This window comes from Cynara cardunculus, unplaced genomic scaffold (genome assembly GCF_001531365.2).
Source record: "Cynara cardunculus var. scolymus isolate 2C unplaced genomic scaffold, CcrdV1 Un_Scaffold_1659, whole genome shotgun sequence".
Lineage (NCBI taxonomy): Eukaryota > Viridiplantae > Streptophyta > Magnoliopsida > Asterales > Asteraceae > Cynara > Cynara cardunculus.
Window position 1 is genome coordinate 2,252 of NW_020200825.1, and position 25,083 is coordinate 27,334.

At 31.7% G+C, this 25,083-nt stretch overlaps 1 protein-coding gene across 1 annotated transcript; it reads left to right on the forward strand.

Moving 5' to 3' along the window:
• Positions 1–16,249: 16,249 nt before the first annotated feature.
• On the forward strand, positions 16,250–21,374 carry LOC112502606 (ABC transporter B family member 13). Its single transcript, XM_025106559.1, has 6 exons — positions 16,250–16,327; positions 16,992–17,251; positions 17,342–17,655; positions 18,381–19,388; positions 19,487–19,728; positions 20,148–21,374. The coding sequence occupies exons 1-6, from the start codon at positions 16,259–16,261 to the stop codon at positions 21,372–21,374; spliced, it is 3,120 nt and encodes a 1,039-aa protein (XP_024962327.1). The 5' UTR covers positions 16,250–16,258.
• Positions 21,375–25,083: the final 3,709 nt, after the last annotated feature.

A 25,083-nucleotide genomic window follows, 5' to 3' on the forward strand; every position in this document is an offset into this window, starting at 1 on the left:
AATRTTTMCAGCTTCATTGAATAAAAAAAACAAATCAATTTTTAATATTATAAAATATTAAAATCTTTAAATCATTCCATTTATATAATTTCCATTATTAAGTTTCCTTATTTAATATTCCTTAATAACTTCTTTATTTATGAAAAAAATAATGAAAATGACCAAAATGACCTTATTGATTAAATTTAATTAAAAAAGAATGGAATTTTTCTATTGGTCGATTTTGGTTTACACGATTTTTTAGAATGACATGGTTTTCATTTGAACCTGCTCCTATATATATATATATATATATATATATATATATATATATGATCATACATGAAGTAGGCCAGCTATAAAAACTTTATATGCAATTCTAGAATAAAATCACATGTGATACAGCACGTCTAAAACGATGTTGCACAAGTAAAAACTCACTTGCACCATGGCTTCTCAACTCGACGTATGTGATTCTATCACATGTGACTTTACTCTAAAATCACATGTGATTTTTTTTATTAACCTGGATATCCAACCCGTTATGTGAGCCGACTAATATAAGAAGATGTTACGTGGATCCAACTCAGTGTCAACAAGAGCTTGAAGACTACTTTAAGAAGGCATTATCAATCACGGCCAGTGGTTGTCAAGTTGATGGCGACTACCATGTATGCTACGGCATTGTAGAATTTGACGCTAAATTTCTATTTTCTTCCAAATTATTTTATTAATATTAATTTAAATTATCAATATATTATTTTTAATTAATCTGGCGTGCGAGTCGATTAATCAAAAGACGACCATCTGTTTTGTGGGTAACCCGGAGTCACCGCATTTGAACCTCCGTGGCCACAAAATGGAATTTTTATTCCTTATTGGATTCGAACCTTGGACCTTCAGGCACTTTTAACATTTGGAGCTCAAGTTCAAATCAACACCACCCTTGACGGTTCAATATACTTAAAATAATACAAAGAATATTTTATGAAATGAATTTATATAATTAATTATTAAATACCTAAATTACATTTTGATAAAACAGAAATTGGGGCTCATTCAAGGGAGAACTGAATAGATTGTGGTAACTGTGAGATTCAATTTCAACCACAAATCAATAGAAAAATTAGGAAATCTATAATTATAGTAATTTTGAATTAAAATTTTAATGCAATGACATTTTATGTATTTTATCTCATCTTTCGCCTCTCTCCTCTCTTCTCTCTTCATCCCACTCCTCCGACCACCGTCCTCCCGTGATATTACTGTGATATCTAAAAATATTGATTTTCTTAAACAAAAGACACAATGTGATACCCAAACACATATAAGATGTATTGTGATACCACTGTGTTACATCTCCGATCGACCACACAAACAACCTTCGTGTGATACCCAAACACATATAAGATGTATTGTGATACCACTGTGGTATCACCGGAGGATGGTGGCCGGAGGACGGGCGACGGAGAGAGAAGAGAGAAGAAAAAAAACCTAAAATGTCCTTACATTCATTTATTTATGAACACATTCATTGTTTCACCTATGAACAAAGTTAACACCAATTAATTGGTAACAAAAGAACAAACCCCTATATATATTATCTAATTCTAAAAATAAAGAAATAAGGGTATAAAAGTAATTTAATCATATATACGTTATTTAAGGTATTTATTTAAGATTCTACATTTACCATATTTGTGATTTTAATATGATTTAATTTGTTATAAAAAAAACTATTTTATATTTAATACATTTAAAATAAGCGTATTTAATTTTCATTTAAATCATTCTTTTTATTTAAAGCAATATATTTTAAAAATTACAATTTTCATCAACAATATTCGTGACTCATAATTAATTAAATTTTCTTCAATATGTTTTTCTAATTATACGTGATTTAAAATTTGAAAAACAATGATTCAAATTAAACTTTGAAAAAGAAACTGATGAAAAAATAGAATCACATGTGATGTGTAACATAACACATTTAAAATGTATAAGATCACATGTACGTTAAAACGTAATTAATAATTTACACAGATTACATGTAATATTGTAGATAACTTACATTTTCGTTTGATCCTCCCTCTATCTATATAATTCTTATAAACAGGCTCATATGTAAACTTATGTGTTACACATATGAACTATATGTTCATATGTGAATCATACAGGTTTATATATTAATTAGTTTATATGCGAATTACCAGAGTTCATATGTGAATTAGTTAATTATTTCATATGTGAATCAGTGAAAATATTTCATATGTGAATTACACAAGTTCACATATAAATATGTAGTTCATATGTGAATTACATAAGTTCATGTATGAACCTGTTTGTCGTCTATTTGTAAAATTTACGAAACTACTCTCTCTGTTTTTTGCATAACCGTAATTATTGACCAGCAAAAGTCACAATTATTGACTTGCCAAATCTGACATTGATCGTATGAAGAGCCAAGATCACTTATTTATTTATCAGATATTTATTGTTTCTCAAAATAACCTTCGACTATATATATATATATATATTACACATTAAATGCTTTCAATTAAGTGCCATAAAAGCACATTAGATAAAAGTTATAATTAAAAATTGAAAATATGCACACACACAAAAATTGGTGGTAAATTGCATTAAAAAAACGTACTTTTATTCCGTTCATTTTTTGAGAAATCGTAATTTAAAAGAAAAAAAAACATAATTAATTTTGTACAATTACAAAAATATTTACTCATGGTATTCGTTGTTAAAATTAGACTGAAATATGATATGATTATATACGACAAAACACTACAATAAGTGAAACAAAAATTAAGGTGACGGAACACGATTTTTTAAGGTGACAGAACACAATTTTAAAATAAGTAGACCATTTTATAAAACTTAATCTATAAAACCAAAAATTAAAGCGTTGTAATAAGTTTATTGGACGTTTTTAAGCGTCCTAACAAGGTTGTTACGTTTTTAATACAAAGTACCGCATCGGAAAAATACATTCAAACTTTTAAAGAACCTATATATATATATATATATACATATATATTTATATATAAGTATAATACAAATTTCGAAATCGTTATAAGTAGCATTTAAGACTGTCAAATTTTTGCAAGAATTTTGGTCAAAATTGTCATTTTTGCAAACTAAAAGGGTACCCGTGCAACGTATCGAGACATATCTCGATTTCAATGTCTCATTTATTATTTATCTATGTCGATATAATACTGTTTTATATAGTTTTGATAAAGCGATAATGTTTTTTTTTAATAAAACATAAATTTTAAAATATCATAAAATTTTGACAAAATATATGTATATTCGTATTAAATTAACTATTTAAAAGTTATTGTTTTAGTTAGTTTCTTTAATTCAAATTTTTTTATTATAATTTAATTTAAAGTAATTTAATTTAGATTTAATAATATAATTTTTTTATAANTTTATTATAATTTAATTTAAAGTAATTTAATTTAGATTTAATAATATAATTTTTTTATAAAGATAATAATTAATCATTTTGTTAAAACTCAATGATTATCTTAATTATATTTAAAATGAGATGTTTATCTGTAGTTAGTTACACGAATTTAAATATGAAGATTTAATAATTTGTACTTACGCACAATTTACTAAATAATCTTGAAATTTAAGTAATATACATTAATAAAGAGTATTTTGTGCATAAAATATGGTTTTTAAGAGTTTTTGTCAAATGTTCTATAATATAGTATAGATTAAAGTTAAAGTGGTTTGTTGAAAATTTCTACTTTCATTCTTATGATTCTGAAATTACAATTTGTATCCTTATAGTTTATAATTAATTACCTTTTCCATCCTTATGGTTTAAAATTTATTGGTTTTTTCATCTCTTTGATTTATAATTCATTTCTATTTTAGTCATTCATATTTAAAAATAGTGTTTTTCTCATGAACGAAAGGAGAAAATAAATTGCATTAAAACCAAAATTATAAAATCACGATGTATATCGCTGCATTGCGCGAGTACGCTTCTAGTTATATTATAAGCATTTGATAAAAACTCTTGAAAACCATTTTTTATGTATGAAGTATTGTTTATTGATGCATATTACTTAAAATTCAAGATTAGAAGTAAATTATGCATAAATACAACTTATTAAAGCTCCATGTTTGAATTCGTGTAACTAACTGCGGATAAACATAATCAAATAAAGGATAAACATCTCATTTTAAAATCTAAAAAATCTAAAATACAATTAGGATAATTATMGAGTTCTAACAAAATAATTAATTACTATCTTTATAAGAAAATTATATTATTAAACTAAATATAAATTATTTCGTTATTGAACCTAAATTAAATTATAATAAAAAATTTGAATTAAAAAATTACAAAAAAAAATAGAAATTTTAAATAGTTAATTTGACACTAATATTGATATATTTTTGTCAAAATTTTATGATATCTTCAAATTTGTATTTTATTCAAAAATAAAAACATTATCGTTTTTTCAAAATCCATAAGACCTTACTATAACATCGACTAAGATAAAGAATAAAATAAAATATTAAAATCAAGATGTATCTCGCTGCATTGCGCGAGTACCCTTCTAGTTTATTATAACATTTTCAACAGCTATGTTATAGTTTTGCTAAAATAAAATATTAAAAATCAAAATCTCTAAGAAAATTTACATCAGTTCCAACAATCACTCTATTTTAGCAATTACAGTATTACTTATTTTAATATAACTGTTAGAAATATCGTCATAATTTCCCTTAAAATATACAGTAGTTATTTTATATATAAATGAAAAACACATGGTATTTTTATATTTATTTTTATGTATAATATAAACAAATTCAGTTTGGTTGGTGTGGGAAAATAAATGAGTCAAAGTAAGTTGGTATTATAAGTTAATGAAAAATTCAAAGAATTTATTGCATTCAACACTATTCATTTTTGTTAAATATAATGTATTTTATTTGAGCTATTTTCAACTTTTTTTTATTAACCTAAATATCCAACATGCTATGCGAATCGACTAATCTCAGTGCGACCACCTGCTTTGCAGATAGCTTGGAGTCACCGCATTTGAACCTCCGTGGCCACAAGGGGATTTTTATTCCTCCTTGGATTTGAACCTGGGACCTCCTGGTACTTTTGACCTTTGGAGTCAAGCTCAAAGCAATCAGGCACCACCCTTGTGGTTTTGTTTTCAACAATTTACATTTGAAACAATAAAGGGAGGTTTCTAATTGGTTCGAGCTTGTACTTTAAAAGGTCAAAAGTGTATGTAGGTCATAGGTTTGAATTCAAGGAGGAATAAGAAATCCCCTTGTGATCACGGAGGTTTAAATGTGATGACTCCAGGCTACCCGCAAAGCGGGTGGTCGTCCTTGAATTATTCAGCTCGCATAGCGGGTTGGATATCTGGGTTAATTTAAAAAATAATATAGTCGATTAATTATAAAATATTGAGTAATGTAATTTCTATGATATTTTAGTTCGAATAGAAAATAAATGAAAGGTTGTAAATCCGTACGACTTTTAATACGTTTATTATCGAAAGACATAATACATGTTAAGGATATTCAAATGTGCGTTTAAAGTGATTATTTGAATTCGCAGTAGAAATAGTCAGCTTTGAGTGTTTGTGTAAATTGGTTATTGTTTTCTCATAATTTAGAGTAAAAAATAATCAGATTTGGATAATCAGGTAATTAAAAGCTGTAAAAGAACTAATTGTTAAGATAAATGTAAAATTACTTAAATACCCCTAGTTTTAGCAATCGATCATCTTATTCCGATTCTTCAAGTCTTAACCTCTATGTAAGATATATTCGGTTCGTTTGATTTGATTGGTTCGTTTTGATTCTTCAGGTTGCAATAATTGCATTTCACAGACATATTCAAATACCTTTTTAATATCATATTTGTTTTAAGTGATATGTTATGCAAGTTGAGGATATGGTCGTTGAAGGATATTTTATACGAAACAAAACCTACCCCACGTTTATATATATATATATATATATATGTGTGTGTGTGTGTGTGTGTGTGTGTGTGTGTGTGTGAATGCGGAAAACATATCACAACTGTCTCTAGCATGTCGATGCATATTTCTCATTTTCACATTCGAGGTGGGCCGTCAATTGTAAACTCTGCTAGCACACACTGTTGCAAGTTAATGAGCGGAATCAGAAGCTTGGTAAGACGAGAACAACACATCATTGAAAAATGATATCTATGCTATATTATAAAGCATTTGACAAAACTCTTAAAAACAATTTTTTATGCATGAATTACTGTTTATTGATACATATTACTTAAAATTTAAGATTACAAGTAATTTTGCGTAAGTATAACTTATTAAAGCTCAATTTTTAAATTCGTGTAACTAACTGCTGATAAACATAATCAAATACATGATAAACATCCATTTTAAATATAGAAAATCTAAAATATACATAAGATAATTACTGAGTTCTAACAGAATGTTTAAGTATTATCTTTATAAAAAAAATTATATTATTAAACTAAAAATAAATTACTTTGTTATTAAATTTAAATTAAATTATAATAAAAATTAAATTAAAGAAGTTACACAAAAAAACGAGAACTATTAGATAGTTAATTTGATACTATGATCAATTTATTTTTTTATAAATTTTTATGCTATCTTCAAATTTATATTTTAATTCAAAAATAAAACATTATCGCCTTCTCAAAACCACATAAAATTGTATTATATCGATAGAGACAAAGAATAAAAATAAACATTAAAATCGAGAATTATCCCTTCTAGTATGTATTAACAAGTACAATTTTTTTGAGATGTATTACATATTTGCCCAAATGGAAACATGTTAATAGAATCCCTTTTATGTGTCATGTGTATGGGTAAACATGTATATATATTTTTTGTAAGTCTAATTATATTCAGTAACGGATACAAAAATACTGATAATAAGATAGGAATTGGAATTTACGAAATTTTAGGGTGTGAAAGGAAGAAATATGGTTATAAAAAAAATAAAAACTATAATATAAAATTGATTTTTTATGAAAATTTATTTTCCTGAGCTCTGGATTGATTGGAGTTTAAAAATTATTATCGATATAATCCAACTTCTGAGAACTGTTATAAAAATTTTCATTTACAAAATCGTTATAGAAGGAGTAAACTGTAATTTTGGTCCTTGAGGTTTAGTGGAAAATGTGAAAGTGGGACCTGAAAGTTGAGAAGTATAGAAATCATCCTTCTGGTTTTTATTGTGTTCTGAAAGTGATCCCTGATCTTAACTTCGTTAAACAAAGTCTGTTAAGTGAGGGGCATCTTAGTCCTTTTAGTTATTCTTTTTGTCTTTTTAATGTCCTGTATTTTTCATAGTCTTGGGGGAAGGGTTAGTTATTGTATAGTATCAAAAAAGTAAGGGGTTGTTTGGCAGTTGTTGAATGAATTGGTGTAAAATGATTAAGTAGTCATAATGATTAAGAGACTCTCATGGTATCGTGTAAAATGATTTGTTCGGTAATTGTTTACAATTGAATTATGGTGCTGAATGGTTAAGGAATACTCATGATATAAAATCATTTAGAGGATTTTGATTCCATTAAGAGACAAACTTTTTTTGTCAAACAAGATTCACTTCTTAAGATTCAAAAGCTGCATTTTAATGAAACTATTATGAGATAAACAAACAATCATTTTATAAAAAATGGGTTAGGAAGGAGGATGAGGGGGATAAAGTCCTAGAGGGTATTGGCGTCGTAACTTTTCAGACTTTTCACTAAACCTTAAAGACCAAAATTAGAGTTTACTCTTATAAAAATAATTAACATTTTTTTGGTTATTCAAAATATTGTCATATTAATATTTTCTTATTGAAAAAAAAGATTATTTATTTATTGAATCTATTATGTTATTTGACTTCATTCTAACAAATATATATATATATAGAGAGAGAGAGAGAGAGAGGGGGGTTGGTTCAAATACTAACCCATTTTTTGTGTTAACTATGCTAACCAACATCAACCAATCATGTTTCATCTTTTAGTTAGGTTCAAATGTAACTCACATATTAAGTGTAAGGGTATTTAGGTAATTTGTCATTTTTATGTAACTCCCCAATATTTTAATTGGAAGTTACAAATCTTAAAATATCACTAATTGATCTTCATGTAATAATGACATGAAGTTTCACATTTGTTCATTTTACTGATTTTTACATTTCATTCTTTCTACAATGGTTTTGATATTGTAAATTTCAAAAAAGTCATTTTTGTAAAGATTCCGTTATAGTCCGAGTAATATGAATAATCATAGAGTAAAACATATCGACGACAATGAGAATGAAAAAGCTAAAAGCATCTACGAATACATTCGGAATTCGAATTCTGAAAGTGAAGAAAATGATCAAACCGTTCACGCACATGTTCACTCAAACGTCGACATATGTGTTCAATTGGTTCACAGAATATGTCCATTTGGTTCACACACATGTTTCAATTGTTCATTAGGTTCACACATTGTTTTGATGAAGATTATGAACCTAATTTTTCAATTGTTCATTAGGTTCASACATTGTTTTGATGAAGATTATGAACCTAATTTTTCAATTGTTCATTAGGTTCACATATTGTTCATTAGGTTCACACACATGTTTCAATCTTATCTGGATGTCGTTGCCTGGTAATCCTTTCAAATCCTCCATTGTTTTGATGAAAATTATGAACCTAATTTTTAGCTACTGATTTAAGATATTGATCGATGAGATTGACGGTTTCTTTATTGATTGGAAGTTACAGAATAAGTTGGCAAAATAAGATACGTTAAGATCATTCACTTTTTACAATTCTACCCTCTGAACCATTGTGAACCTAATTTTTTATTAATATGGTAATTAAATAATTAAATTTTTAGTCTCAATAAATGACAACCGTTGGATGTTCAAATCAACGACCAAGATCGGTTAACAAAGTTAACACGATAATCTTGGTTAGTATTTGAATCAACCCCTATATATATATATATAGGTGGAGGTTCAAAAGAGAACACCTCCATTTTACGAGAACACGAGAACACCTTTATCACATGTGATAATACGTGTGTGGGTACCTTGTGATGTGCGGACGATGTGTTCTACGACTTAGGTGCAACAAAGGTTGTTTGCGTCTATGTTTTAGCACCACATGTGATGGTCTTGATGTATTATAGTATCATATCAACAACACCCTTATCACATGTGATAATGCTAGTGAGAGGGCTTAGTGGTGGTAAGGGCGACTTGGCCCGCAACCAAGATCGATCGAAAATCGTCCGCGTCTCTGATTTAGTATCACATATGATGGAATAATAGTATCACATGTGATTGTCTATAGTAAAAATGTGTTCTCATAAAATGAAGGTGTTCTCGTTTGATCCCTTCCCTATATATATGTTATATTTTCTCTCTCTACTTCTAAATTGGAGATCTTACTCTCTAGTATTCATATTACTATGATAAAATTCATCATAAATATACTGTTTCAACTTTACATACTTTAGTTTTTTTTTCTATTGGGTTCTCGATAGGTTTTCGATCCGTTTCAATAAAAGCTGAAAGTGGTAGATTATGATTTTATACGCACAATATATCAATCGATAGCTTTTCACTTGGTCTTGATGAAAAATGAAGGTGATATGTTATGATTTTACACACACAACCACACATCAAGTCAATAGATGGGTTCTCGATTAGTCTCGATTGGTTTTGATCAGTACTGATGGGTTCTTGATCGATCTCGATAGGTTTTCGATTCGTCTTGATAAAATATGAAAGTGGTAGGTTAACACATAAACACAAAATTAAATCAAATTGGTAGATTCTCGATAGGTGTCGATGGGAAATGAAGGTGGTATGTTAAGATTTTACACAAAGAAACACACACCAAGTCCACGAATGGGTTCTCGATTAGTCTCAATAGGTGTTGGATTACGGTAATGAAAAATGTGGTGATAGGTTACGTACTTTATGACTTTGAATTGCAATATATCGGGTAATAAGATACACAAAGATACACTTGATCAATTCCTGTGAGAATTGCAATATATCGGGTGGGGTGAGATTAAAAGTGATCAAAAGTTTAGACCCCTTCTTACGCTTCTCACCTTAACTCTTATTCTCACACGATCCTTCGTCTACAAGGTCGTTCCAATCTTTTTAGATACCCTGTTACAATTGCATCAAAACTATAAATCGAGCACACGAATAATAAATAAAACAAAATATAAAAGTTTATACCATTTATTGTATTAAAACATAAAAAACCGTACCTTCATATTCGGGTGTGAGATAATCGAAAGTCCTGACAATTCCCATCTCAACGGAGTCTTTGCCTTGGGGAGCAAGATGAACATGCCGAAATCAAGACAATACCCAAGAAGATGAACGAGAAGCTTCTTGTTTAAAGCATGTACTCGTAAACAAGAAGCTTCTCGTTTCCATCAAGATAATACCTAAGAAGTGCCACGAGATTTCTATGTCGAACTTTGGTTAAAACCACAATTTCCGACTTAAACTTGGCTAACCCTTTACTTATAATCACACTGCATTCCATTCGCTTAATGACTACATGGCCCCATTGTGTAACTGTTATGAACTAACTGAATTTCTGGTCCCTAACTATTTTCGGGGTCTTCTGCGATGGAACTGATTGGAACAGATCTATGCACAACCCTGTTCGTCTATATATATATATATATATATATATATATATATGTGTGTGTGTGTTTTTAGTCCCTGTTGTTTTGGTGAAAATTTCTATTTTCGTCCATGTTTATAAAATGCCATTGAAGTTTCCCATTATTACATTATTGCCACTATATATATATATATATATATATAGAGGAGCGTTCAAATGCGAACCCTCTCCGTTTGTGTAAACCGTGTGAACCAATCTTAACCATCCATTTTCTTGATCAATGGTCAAGATTTGTAGGCTTTATTTATGGAAATTAAAAAAAATAAAAAAATAAAAATTCAATTTATTTAATCAATAAGGGTATAATGGTAAACATAATTAACAATTCCTAAATTCAATTTTTTTTTGAATTTTTTTCATTACATTTTCCACATGAAACTATTTCGTTATATATTTCACTTCAATCTATCCCATTATACACCCGTTTCATTAAACGTATATTTCAAAAAGAACAAAATCCAATATGCACTYGTTTCATGACCATTCTAACAAAAGAGCGGTTCAACTTCTGATACAATGCATCATGTATCATGATGAAAGTAGTGCATTAAACTAGCCATACTTTCTTAACTTTTCACATGAATCTATTTCATTAACTGTTTCACCTCAATCTATTTCATTAACTCTTTTAAATCCATCTACTCCATAATGCACCCATTTCGTGATACGTTGATTTCAAAAGTAACAAAACGATTTATGCAACAGTATCATGACTATTATAACATCTAAACGCAACAACTTTATATACATTTTTTCATGGATCTCAATGAAAGTAGTTCATTAGATTTCGAGTTTGTTACAACAATGAAAACGTTTCACTATCATGAACCGATTTCATTAAGTATTATCCACCGAAATCTTTTCACCTTCTCCATTAAAAAAAATTGCACAAGCACTGTTACTGCGATACATGAACTATCATGAATCTATTGCATACAACTTCATATTTTTAATYGTACAAGATACCAGAATCCTCATTYCATTGCAATTTCTTAAAATTAAAGATTTTAATAATATATTACAATAAAAGCTTAAAACATTACCATGTTTCATACTTTCTCCTAATAAATTTGCCTTWAATAAAATATATTACTAACTTCTTTAATTATCAAATTTTTTTGTAAAATGACATAAATAACCTTATCAATTAAATTTAATTAAAAATAAATGGAATTATCTTATTGGTCAAACTTGGTTCACACGGTTCGTAAGAATTGGACGGTTCGCATTTGAACCTGCCCCTATATAGATATATATATATATATATATATATATATATGATTTAAAGGCCGAGTTTTAATGTAAAAAGATTTTCCTACGGGAATTATATATAATATATATTAAAAACACTTAAATACGTACATATAAATATAAACTAGTTGTGTACTCAATGCGACGAGAGCTATGAATTTTAATGATTTTGAAGTTTCACGGATTTTATTAGAAAAGATTTAACGATGATATAAGTTACACTTGGTCTTTACATAATAATACAATTTGAATAAATAAGAGTTATGGTTCCAATTATAGTGTATAGATGAAAAAAATTTAAATGACACTTTAAAATCCAATATTTTTAAAATTCAACATATTTAAACGACTTCACAAATGTGTTCGATTTACACCAAGAGCAAAAAATCAAGAGATCGAAAACGAGACTGAGAGTTCTAGAGCAATTGAATGAAAGATGAATGAGAGAACTTTTAATAATTCATGGTGAATATAGTTTGAATCTCACGGGGATGGTAGAAGATAAAGAGGTATGAAAAAGTGAAGAAATGAATGAAATATGTCAAAAATATTTTGAAAAAGATTGAAAAAGAAAAGTGAATTAATTGCATCGGTAACTTTTTGCAGGAGAAATTCAAAAACCCCACCAAAAACCATTTTAAAGCGAACAAAATTGGAGTTCAGTTCATGTAAGCATTTAGAAGAAACGATTAGATCGGAAAAAGTGAATGCTGCTCATAATCAATTGCAATTAATTTTTTTGCTGATGCAGTATTGCAGTTGTCAAAATTAAATGCCATTGAATGCGTGGATGCTCTTCAAAACCAGTTTCACGCCTGCCTTTGTTCCTGTTCTTATCTCCAATAATTGAAGTGTAAATTTCCTCTTCTTTTTTTATTCCAATTTTTGTTTGTATTTTAGGGGAAATATTGCTTATGGGATTTTGATTGTCTTGTCCTATTGTTACTGGTGCCAATTGGGGAACCCTCAATCCTGCTTATCATTCACCTCTTGAAATTATGTGTTTCGTACGTGATTTCAGTGAATATTTAAGGCAAAAATGTAGATGGGAGTTATGATCTTCATGACACTTTATTCAAAGCTTCTTGAATGTGTGTGTGTTGGCATTTACTTTGTTTCCTCCCCTAAACCTTCACTTTTCATTCTGAAATTAAAGTTTTGATGTTTTAAGTTCAAATTTGATAGGAACTTTTCCAAGTTATGTAAACCCAAAATGTTCTCATTTGACATTCAAGAGCCAATTATCGTTTAAAGACCGAAAGGTGTATTAGTTATGATCATAGTTGCATCATGCTACTTAGATGCAAAGGAAAATTGAAGTAGTTGCATGAAACTAAATGCCTGAAATGCACAATCCTTTACATGTCTTATAAGAGGAAAATGTAGCCTTTGCTAGAATCAAAGTGATGATGAGATATATTAAGATATATGGAACCCCTTTGAATCTCTCTCTAAAAAGAGCCATTACTAAGAAATGGGAGGTTCAGGTTCCTACGTATATACAGGTTTGAGGGTATGCTACTCCAACACCTACCTATGGAGTCCAACTTGTTGAGAACAACTTATGATGTAATAGGTGATGCATTAAACTTGGCATACTTAAATGGTGCAAGTATTTATGATAAGATTCGGGACACCAAAGTAGGAGAAATACAATTGATACCAGTCTTTCATGATTTTTCTAAGTATGTATGCTCAATTGTTTAAATTGAGCTAACCGTTTGCCATGTATAGGCTAGATGTACTTGAGGACATGTGTATTCCGATTCCAAAGATCCATCGAAAGTACTAAATTATTAGTTCAAAGAAAATAAGACACTACTGTAGCTCTTTAAGTAACGAGGCAATGTACTTCTAGTTTTCACCTTTATATGAGAAACTTTTTGAGCTTATTGCATTTTTCTATTCATGGAAGTGCTTGGACCAATTGATTACTATGTTAGGGATGGATCTTGATTACAAGAAATGGTACCATGCTGTCCAGCCCTGTTTGTACTTGTTCCATATGCATAAACCATTGTACGTTATAAGCTTCAAAATGTGGTAAGTTTTCTCCAATAATTGCATCTTAACACCTTGCCATGGTCAGAAAAGGTTGGTTTATAATGATCATCATGTGCAATGCTGTTATAGACAGCTAGAGTTGCTATCATTTGGTCTGGCAACTTACCGTCTTACCCCACATGAAATTTGCATATTTTTTCATGTTTCTTAACTGTATAGTATTCAGTCACAAAAGGGTCACTCTAAATACCAATTTTTTTCTATTTTCATCTTTGTAGGGCTTCTTAGCTTACGTTGAATAAATCCCATCCTTGGTTTTACTCAATGATTATGACCGATGATCCAACTTTGTTGTAGTACAAGCAAAGTGCTTTGAGTGTCAGTCTGGCAGCGTGCTTTGTGGGACGTATTCCATACATTTATAGTTATACCTGATATAGAAGGATGGAACCATCCATTGCGGATGGATGTTAAGAGACCCACAATGCATTGATGTTATAATTCATTTGTGTTGCTTGAAATACTAGTTGGACTTTTTTCTGCATTCGCTTTCGTTGTGTTAAACAGCCTTCAGAATTTGGTGCCTGGGATCACGTTATTGTGGTGGTCCATGGTTCAATGTATAGGTATAGCTATAATTATTATAGTACTTATTTTCTTTGAGTGATATGATTAAACCACAGCCATAGAAGATGAGAAGAAAAGATGCCAAGAATGACACTATGAGAAAAGGGTCATTGTCACATGGAAGTACTTATGGTAATCGATATTTGAATTGCACAAAAAGTCTATGCCCGAAGCTCAATCTAGGCCCCATGGGGACTAAGTTTGGGGGCAGGCCTGAGCCTAAGCCCGACCCGAATAAGTCCACCCTGAAAAATCCTTGTTAATCCCGAAAAATTAAGCTGTTGAAGAAACCCAATCGGGCATTTTTTTAATCCCAAAAATCCTGTCTTGGGGACTAAAACCCGGGTTTTTTTCTTACTGAAAATGGGTTTGGTGCATAATCTTTATTTTTTTAAGCCCCTCGGATATTTAAAAAATATAGTAAATGTTTAAACAAGCCGATTTTATAGTTGGCCAACTATGAACGGCTTCATTTATTGGCGGGAAATTGACATCTTGTGTGTGATGTAAATGTAAGAAACTGACTTTCATTCTTCATTTCCAACACTCTCTCTCTGTATCTCTTTCTCTCTCTATCTATCTATCCATCTATCTCTCTGTGCAAACTGGCCAATTAGCTTTAGAATTCACAATGAGAGAAGTTGAAATTCTGTCAAACCAAGATTCTGATGAAATGCCAACTCCAAAAGTAGACTTGCAATCAGATTCAAGTTCAGCAGAAAAGAATGCTTCATTATCCGGCTTGTTTTATGCAGCCGATAAATGGGACTTCTTTCTAATGTTCTTTGGGAGCGTTGGCGCTTGTGTTCATGGTGCTGCACTTCCTGTTTTTTTTGTTCTGTTTGGTCGTATGATTGATTCCTTGGGTCATCTTTCTTCACATCCTCATAGATTGTCTTCTCAGGTTTCTAAGGTAAATATGTGCATTCTACTTTCCTCATTGCCCCATTTTCCAACTGAAGTTAAATACTTACCATTCCATTTCCTTCTGCAGAATTCTCTGTACCTGGTTTATCTTGGACTGATTGTTTTCGTTTCATCATGGATTGGTACTTTTCTTTCTCTCATTCCATAGAAAGATGTAAAACTTTGACTTTGAGGTCAAAACTAGTTCTGTAAATCTTGAAAGTCAATATGGATTTCTTGACAAACTAACTCTGGGTTGTGTTACATGGGTTCTATAAAGCTATCTATGAGGATATTTAGGCATATTTGTTGTATGGCTTGAATTGCTTGTATGGTGATTGACAGGTGTTGCATGCTGGATGCAGACGGGAGAAAGGCAAACAGCTCGTCTACGTTTCAAATATCTCCAATCTGTGTTGAGAAAAGATATTAAATTTTTTGACACCATAGCTAAGGATAGAAATATACTTTTCCACATCTCTAGTGATGCGATACTGGTGCAAGATGCCATAGGCGACAAGGTACAGCAATCGGAAGCCGGTAACTCTTAACGAAATGGTTTAATTAATATAGGAAGAATTACTTGAACTCATCTGGTAAGTTTTTCATTGGATAAAATTGCAGATAGGCCATGGTTTACGTTATCTTGCCCAATTCTTTGTCGGGTTTGTGGTGGGATTTACTTCAGTATGGCAGCTCACACTTCTCACATTGGCCATTGTGCCACTCATAGCTTTTGCTGGAGGAGCCTACACGATGATCATGACTACATTATCGGAGAAAAGCGAGGCTGCGTATGCTGAAGCCGGGAAAGTCGCTGAGGAGGTAAAACCACTTGCACAACTTAATTATCACCTTGTAGCAACTTGAAAATCACAGAAACAGCCTCTCTACCCTTTGCCATAGAGTAAATCTCAACGTACATCCTACCCCTAGACCCTATCTATGTGGGACTTACATTTACTAGGGATCTGTTTGTTAGCAGTTTAATGAGCTTAATGGGACTAATAGCTTATTCGGTCAGCTATACATGACTGTTTGGTAGTGGCTTATGATATAGAAAGTGGCTTATTCAGTAAGCTTCTAGGAGGAGCTTTATGCAGAAAGTCAAGTTTTTTTCCAAACGCTCCCTCCCAATCAAAAAACACGGTCCTTCCATCCATGAAAAAACCCTCCCAAACACAAACTTTCCCAATCTATAAGATCGATTAATCTACACAGACAGCTTTACCCATACATGATTTGATGGAAAACCAACCAAACAGCCCCTAGGTTTGTTTGGTTCATTTTGGTTTTTAGCAACTTGAAAAGTCATGGAAACAACCTATCTAGTATCTACCCCCTCGATAGAAGAAAAATCTGTGTACATCCTACCCCCAGACCCTATCTGCATGGGATTTACAGGGTTCGTTTGGTTCGGTTTCATTTTTAGCGACTTGAAAACTGCTGATTCACAAAGACTTTTGTTTTGTGTATATGGATTTGTCAGAATCTATCACAGGTTCGTACTGTATATTCATTTGTGGGCGAGAACAAAGCAGTTGATTTGTACTCCAAGTCACTTCAAAATGCACTAAAATTAGGGAAAAAGAGTGGGTTTGCAAAAGGAGTGGGCATTGGCTTCACATATGCACTCTTGTTTTGCGCTTGGGCTTTACTTCTTTGGTACGCTGGCATACTCGTACAACACCATGATACAAATGGTGGCAAAGCATTCACAACAATTATCAACGTCATCTTCAGTGGTTTGTAAGTTTGGGTTATTGAATCTTTGATCATAATTTTTATTTGATTTTTTATTTTTAAATTTAACGAAAACCAGAACCTCTGCTTTTGTAGTGCTCTTGGTCAGGCTGCACCGAACCTTGCAGCCATTGCTAAAGGTAAGGCAGCTGCTGCAAATATTGTAAGCATGCTTGAGGAGGATGTTGATGCTTCTAGTAAGTTGAATACCGGGATGGCATTCTCAAATGTGGATGGAAATATTGAATTTCGTGAGGTCTGTTTTGCTTATCCATCTCGACCAAATATGGTATTTGAAGATTTGAGCTTTTCAGTTGATGCCGGGAAAAAACTTGCAGTCGTTGGTCCTAGTGGTTCAGGAAAAAGCACCATCGTTTCCATGATTCAACGGTTCTATGATCCCACTTCAGGTATCAAACAAAACAAACGCCATGTTTGTCAACCATAAGCTAGCTTATTGAAAAATTTCGTTTGGTAAGCCATAAACTAGCTTTTCTAAAAGCCACTTCAAATAGTGTTTCAATAAGCTGTAGGGGCTTTTTCACTTTTTTCCAACTATTACCCTTATATTTTACATGAGTAATTTTTCAACATGTCATTTTAAGTCATTTTACAGCTTCATCTAGCTTAACTACTTGTTTTTACCAAAAATGACTAGTTTATCATCTATGCATCTCTTTTATTAAAATAGAGAACCAAAAGTTAAAATAATTACATTAAACTCCAACAGGACCTTTGTGTTAAAGATTTCAACATTAATTAAATTATTAAAATATTCTATAAATTTATCATCCCAATAAACTTTTCTTTAACGAAATATATATAATAATTCAATCTCATTGGTGGGAATGAATAAAAAATTATTTATCTTTCCTCAGTTCAAGTTTTAGAGAATTCTCTAAACTTGAAGTTCTTTTCTTGTTTTCTCTATTTCAGAGAACAATATAAAGAATCTGTTGGAGCAAAATAGAGAACAAAACTCCATTCTCTCTTTTAGGGAATTGGTTAGAGACGCTCTTAGTCAACAACAAGCTTATCAATTAGTTTACCAAACATAGCCAATCCTACCCTGGCTGGTTTCTATGTAGTTACTTCGTTAACCATATCTGATTTGGGGTGTGTTTGGATTTTGTAGGTGAAATATTGTTGGATGGCCATGATATAAAGAATCTTCAGTTAAATTGGTTAAGAGGGCTCATGGGGTTGGTTAGTCAGGAACCAGCATTGTTTGCCACAACTATAGCTGAAAACATCTTGTATGGTAAACCAAATGCCGCTATGAACCAAATAATCGAAGCTTCCAAAGCTGCAAATGCGCATTCGTTCATTCAAAGTTTACCTGATGGGTACCACACTCAGGTAGGAGAAGGAGGAACCCAACTTTCAGGAGGGCAAAAACAAAGAATAGCTATCGCAAGAGCAACTCTTAGAAATCCGAAGATTTTACTACTAGATGAGGCAACAAGTGCCCTTGATTCCGAATCAGAACTCATCGTTCAGCAGTCCCTAAACACAGCTATGTCAAACCGTACAACAATTATCGTGGCACACAGACTATCTACGGTTAGAGAGGTTGACACCATCATTGTTTTAAAGAATGGTCAAGTTGTCGAAAAGGGTACCCATTTAGGATTGATATCTAAAGGTGGAGAGTATTCGACTTTATCAAGTTTGCAAGCATCAGAACCTGCAAAAGATTCAACCACAAAAGGTCAAACCAGTTCTAACTTTCAGAATTCACCCGATAATAATAAAAAAGCCTATTATCAAGAAGTTGACTCCGTGACTACAATGATGCTGCACCCAAATGATCAAAATCAACCATCTATATCTTCCAAGAACACCCCATCAATTTGGGATCTTGTTAAACTAAATCAGCCGGAGTGGCCTTACGCAGTGATGGGATCCGTGGGTGCAATTTTAGCCGGCATGCAAGCTCCTCTGTTTGCTCTCGGGATTACATACATCTTGACTTCATTCTATTCTCGTGACAATTCCAAAATCAAACATGATGTAGAATGTGCATCCTTCATATTTGTTGCAGCCGGTCTTGTAACTATCCCCATATATATGTTGCAGCATTACTTCTATACTTTGATGGGTGAACGCCTCACTACCAGGGTCCGTTTATCCATGTTTTCAGGTTTGTTTGCGTACATCTTATCCCCCATACTGTATTTGTTGGGATTTATTGGGTTTGTTTGGTTTGGTTAACTTGATCTTGTTAATTATTTTCTGTAGCTATGCTTACCAATGAGGTTGGTTGGTTTGATATGGATGAAAATTCTACGGGCTCCCTGATCTCAAAGTTGGCGGCAGATGCCACATTAGTAAGAAGTGCGTTGGCTGATCGTCTATCGACAATCGTACAAAATATAGCTCTAACCGTAACTGCATTTGTGATCTCTTTTATACTGAGCTGGAGAATAGCATTAGTTATTGTTTCTACCTTTCCCCTTCTAATTGGAGCTTCCATAACTGAGGTCAGACCTTCTGTATCTTTTTTTAATGTACAATACACACACACACACATATATATATATAGAGAGAGAGGGGGGGGGGGGGGGAAGTTCCGTTACAAACCTAAAATTGATTAGGAACCCGGGAACTGTCCGATTCATCATATGTCACTCTGCAGGACGAATATTCATCATGAATCACACCTTAATGATGAATATGGACTTGTTATGGATGTAAAATGATCTAAAAAGAAAATATATGGGGAATTTATGTCAAATATAAGGGGGGTAACTGGAAAAGGTTGAAAAAAAACCTCAATAAGATATCTGAAGTAGCTTTTCAAAAGCTAGTTTATGGCTTACCACACGAGACTTTTTCAATTAGCTCAAAAAATAAGCAAGCTACATGAACTAATGTTGATTTTATATGTTCATACCTGCAGCAACTTTTTCTAAAGGGATTTGGTGGAGATTACACAATCACATATTCCCGAGCCACGTCCATGGCTCGGGAAGCCATCGCCAACATCCGTACTGTTGCTGCATTTGGTGCGGAAGATCGAGTCTCGAGCCAATTCTCAGCCGAACTCAACCGGCCCGGAAAGCAAGCTCGGCTCCGTGGCCATATATCGGGTTTTGGGTACGGTTTTTCGCAGCTTCTTGCATTCTGTTCGTATGCGCTCGGTCTTTGGTATGCATCGATATTGATCCAACATAAAAATTCCAACTTTGGTGAAATCATTAAGGCCTTTATGGTTTTGATAATTACCGCGTTATCGATAGCTGAAACGCTCGCCCTCACACCCGATATCGTGAAGGGTACGCAGGCGCTCGGTTCGGTTTTCGAGATCCTGAACCGGAAATCTGCCATAAATCCCGACGATCCGAATTCAGTGCCGGTAAGTCACATCAAAGGAGATGTAGAATTCCGAAACGTGAGTTTTAGGTACCCCATGAGGCCGGATATTTCCGTCTTAAATGATTTGAATTTGAAAATAACGGCGGGAAACAGTATGGCGATAGTTGGACCGAGTGGATCTGGGAAAAGCACCATCGTTGGATTACTGATGAGATTCTACGACCCTGATTTCGGTTCAGTTTTCATTGATGATCTCGACATCAAGAAGTTGAATTTGAAATCGTTAAGGCAACGGATCGGGTTAGTACAACAAGAGCCGTCATTATTCTCGACGACGATCTACGAAAACATAAAGTACGGGAACGAAGAGGCGTCGGAGATCGAGATCACAAAGGCGGCGAAACTGGCAAACGCTCACGAATTCATCAGCCGGATGCCCAACGGTTACGAGACGCAAGTCGGTAACAACGGGATTCAGTTATCCGGCGGGCAAAAACAGAGAGTCGCGATAGCAAGAGCCGTCCTGAAAGACCCTTCGATCCTTCTTCTGGACGAAGCCACAAGCGCTCTCGACACAGCCTCCGAGAGATTGGTTCAAGAAGCGCTTGATAAGCTCATGGTGGGACGAACCACCATTCTCGTGGCGCACCGCTTGTCGACAATACGTAACGCCGACAGCATCACGGTGCTGCAGAACGGAAAGGTGGTCGAGCGTGGGGCCCACGACACGCTCGTCCGGATGCCGGAGAGTGTGTATGCACATTTGGTTAGCCTTCAACAAGAGAAAAGCATACAAGTTGAGGGTGAGTAAAAGACTATAATGTCCTTTCTTATTCAAATACTTATAGGCACATATATTTTTGGGTAAATATATATTATTATTAATATTATTATTAAATATACCATCAAACATACCATTTAATAAAATACCCTAATTAAATTTGTATGGTACAAATAATTTAATGCAATTTGTAATGTTGGTTTGGCTCAAAAAGTAGTGACATAAAGAACATGGTATCACATGTATTTTGTATATGATTTAAATGTTACTTTATGTCTTCTTTTTATTGATTAAATTTGTAATATCTGTGTTATTTATCAAATGTATATGAATTATGCTGAACTCGCAGTATTTTGGTTATTTTAGGGATTTTTTTTACTGTAAAAGGTATTTATGTTTGTCTTTTTACTGTAAAAGGTATATCTGTGTTATTCATCAAATGTATATGAATTATGTTGAACTCGCGGTATTTTGGTTATTTTAAGAATTTTTTTCACTGTAAAAGGTATTTCTGTTTGTCTTTTTACATCAAAAATAAAATTAGATTCCAAACTTTAACACATTATTTGTCCATTTGGCTTTAGAATGATATATAACACAAAAAATTGGATGTTTTGTCGCATATAATTTGTTCAGTAGCGTAAATGATTAGGAATAAATGACTTTTTTGGTCAACTTGTACATAAAATACTGAGAACTTGAAATGCGTATACGTAAGAACACAACTTTAAATGATCATAATTTATGGTGTAAATCAAACTACACGGTCTACAATCACTGCATGGAAGGTCAGAACATACCCCACAGATAGGGTAGCCAAAATGGGTTAGTCTTGTGATCGAGCACTGATTGGGACCTATTATGGCCTGATGGTCTGAGACCGGTTTCAAGTTTTATGAGAAATCAAGACTTCACTGAGCCGGAATTGGTTATATATATGACTGATTTTCAAATAAAGTTAAGTTTCAAAAGTTATCATACTGGTTTTTCTATCTTTAAGTTTGTTTCAAAGGGTTTTTTTTAATATTCAAGGTTAAATTAAGTTTTTCAAATAAATGTATTATTTAAAACGTATTTCAATGTTCAATTTAAAATTTATAAGTATAAAAACATGTATAACCTAAAGATTTAAAAGTATTTTAATTAAACCGGTCCGAGATTGGGACTAAATTTGGTACCGATTCAATGGAATTGGGGCTAGTTGTCGAGTCCATTATCGGTCCTAGGATTCTTAATCAGAACTAGACTAACCGACTTGATTTTGTTGGGGGCGGTTTGGGTTTGATCAACCCCGACCCGGCATCAATTTTTTAAGATCATTAGGGGTTGTTTGTTTACCTTTTAACAGTTCCATTAAGAGGCAATCTCTGAATCGTTAAGAGGTGAATCTTGTTTAGCAAAAAAAAAATATGTTTTTTAATGGTTCTAAAATCCTCTGAATGATTTTGTATTATGGATTTTCCTTAACCATTAAGAGCCCTAATTTCATTGTATACAATTACCAAGCAATTATAATTCATTTTGCACTATATCATGATAGCCTCTTAAGCATTCTAACTTCATCATTCTACGTCAAACCATTCAGTAATTGTCAAGCATGCCCTAATTCACTACACAAATACGACAAATGTCCTTGGTGGTTTGGCCCAAACATCATGTCCAAAATGCATCATTTGGAACTTTGATTACAATTTTCCCCAAATTCCAAAAAGAAACTAAGGGGCCGTTTATCAAATACTTACTTGGGTAAGTGAACATCAAGTCACATTACCTTACTGGATGAATATGGTAAGGATCAAGAATCTTACCCAGTAAGAGCGAGACAAAGACCAATAGTCTTACCCGGTAAGTGAGGGCGACGACTCTTACCCGGTAAGTGAGGGCGACGACTCTTACCATGGTAATCGCTTACCGGGTAAATTGTTGCATGCAATACCATTTTGGTGGACTAAAATCTTACATGGTAAGTTAATGATAGTGTTAAATTTTACCGGTGAGCACTTACCGCGTAAGTGTTTGGTAAACGGCCTCTAAGTTTATTTTGTTGTATTTTAAATATAGTTCGTGTGAAATCAAATATGTCGATTAATAACGTCTCATTAGACAGTAAATTCTGATTATTCTACGCCTAATTTTGAATTTCAAAACAACTCGAAACTAGTCTGTTATATATGAAAACTCTTATAATTTTAAGAGTTATACTGATATATATATATATATATATATATATAATCTGTTAAATTTTATTTAAACGAAAAAAAAAACAGTTTTGATTAATTTTTAGACATTGATTCCATCTTTCCATACATTTATGACAAACTAATTTTTTTTTTCCGATGATAAACGTATTTAACACAAAAAATGATAACATTAATAAACTTTAAAATCTATATACATATTAACCAAATATTATATTCGTAAGTGACATCTTCTTAATTTATGAAGGGGTCAAAATGTAATTTTTTTCTTCTAAATATGGTTTACAAATACATGGACTAAATCTGTAAATTAGATAAAGATTTAGAAAGTGATGGAAGTGTTTGGATTAATTTACAGATTTCATCCCTTTACTTACGGATCATGTTCATAAACTTCTTTTTACCATTTGACTCCTCCGTAAATTAAAGAGTTATTACTTATCTATATCTATACTATATTATAAAGCATTTGGCAAAAACTTTTAAAAACAATTATTTATGCATGAAGTAATGTGTATTAATGCATATTACTTAAAATTTAATATTACAAGAGTAAGTTATACATAAGTACAACTTATTAAAGCTCAATTGTTGAATTCGTGTAACTAACTACAGATAAGCATAATCAAATACAAGATAAACCTCTAATTTTAAATATAAAAAATCTAAAATATAATTAAGATAATTATTGATTTCTAACATAATCGTATTTATAAAATTTTATCGTTAAGCCAAAAATAAATTACTTCGTTTTGACATAAACTAAAGTATAATAAAAAATTGAATTAAAGAAATTATATAAAAAACGAGAATTTCTAAATAGTTAATTTGATATTAATATCGATATACTTTTTCAAAATTTTATGATGTCTTTAGATTTATTTTTATTTAAAAGTAAAAACATTATTTTTTCTCAAAATAACAAAAACCGTATTATATCAACATAAATGAAAAATAAAATAAAATATTAAAATAAAGATGTATCTCGTGGTATTGTGCGGGTACCATCCTAATAAAGGTAACAACATATTTGAAATATTAGAAAAGAAATGACTAAAAAATTAAATCAAAACTATTTTTAATTAATTTCTGTTGTTTGTTTTAATTTTAAGACAGAAATATTATCTATACTATATTATAATGCATTTGGCTAAAACTCTTAAAAACTCTTAAACTCTTAATCTCTTAAACTCTTAAACCCGCTCATCCCTAAACGATTTCATCGCTATCCGATTTCATCCCATAACTGAATTCGCGTAACTAACTGCAGATAAACACAATCCAATACAGGATAAACATCTCATTTTAAATATAAAAAATCTAAAATATAATTAGGATAATTATTGAGTTCTAACAAAATACTTAATCATTATCTTTATAAAATGTTATATTATTAAACCAAAAATAAATTATTTTATTATTAAACTTAAATTAAATTAAAAAAAAATATATATACTATATTATAAAGCATTTGACAAAAACTCTTAAAAACTACTTTTTATACGTAAAGTACTGTTTATTAATGCATATTACTTAAAACT

Coding starts and splice junctions, on each gene's coding strand:
- LOC112502606 (XM_025106559.1), top strand. CDS start 16,259: ATGATCATGACTACATTATCGGAGAAAAGCGAGGCTGCGTATGCTGAA. Junction 16,328..16,991: donor CCGGGAAAGTCGCTGAGGAG/GTAAAACCACTT, acceptor TGGATTTGTCAG/AATCTATCACAGGTTCGTAC. Junction 19,729..20,147: donor TTGGAGCTTCCATAACTGAG/GTCAGACCTTCT, acceptor TCATACCTGCAG/CAACTTTTTCTAAAGGGATT.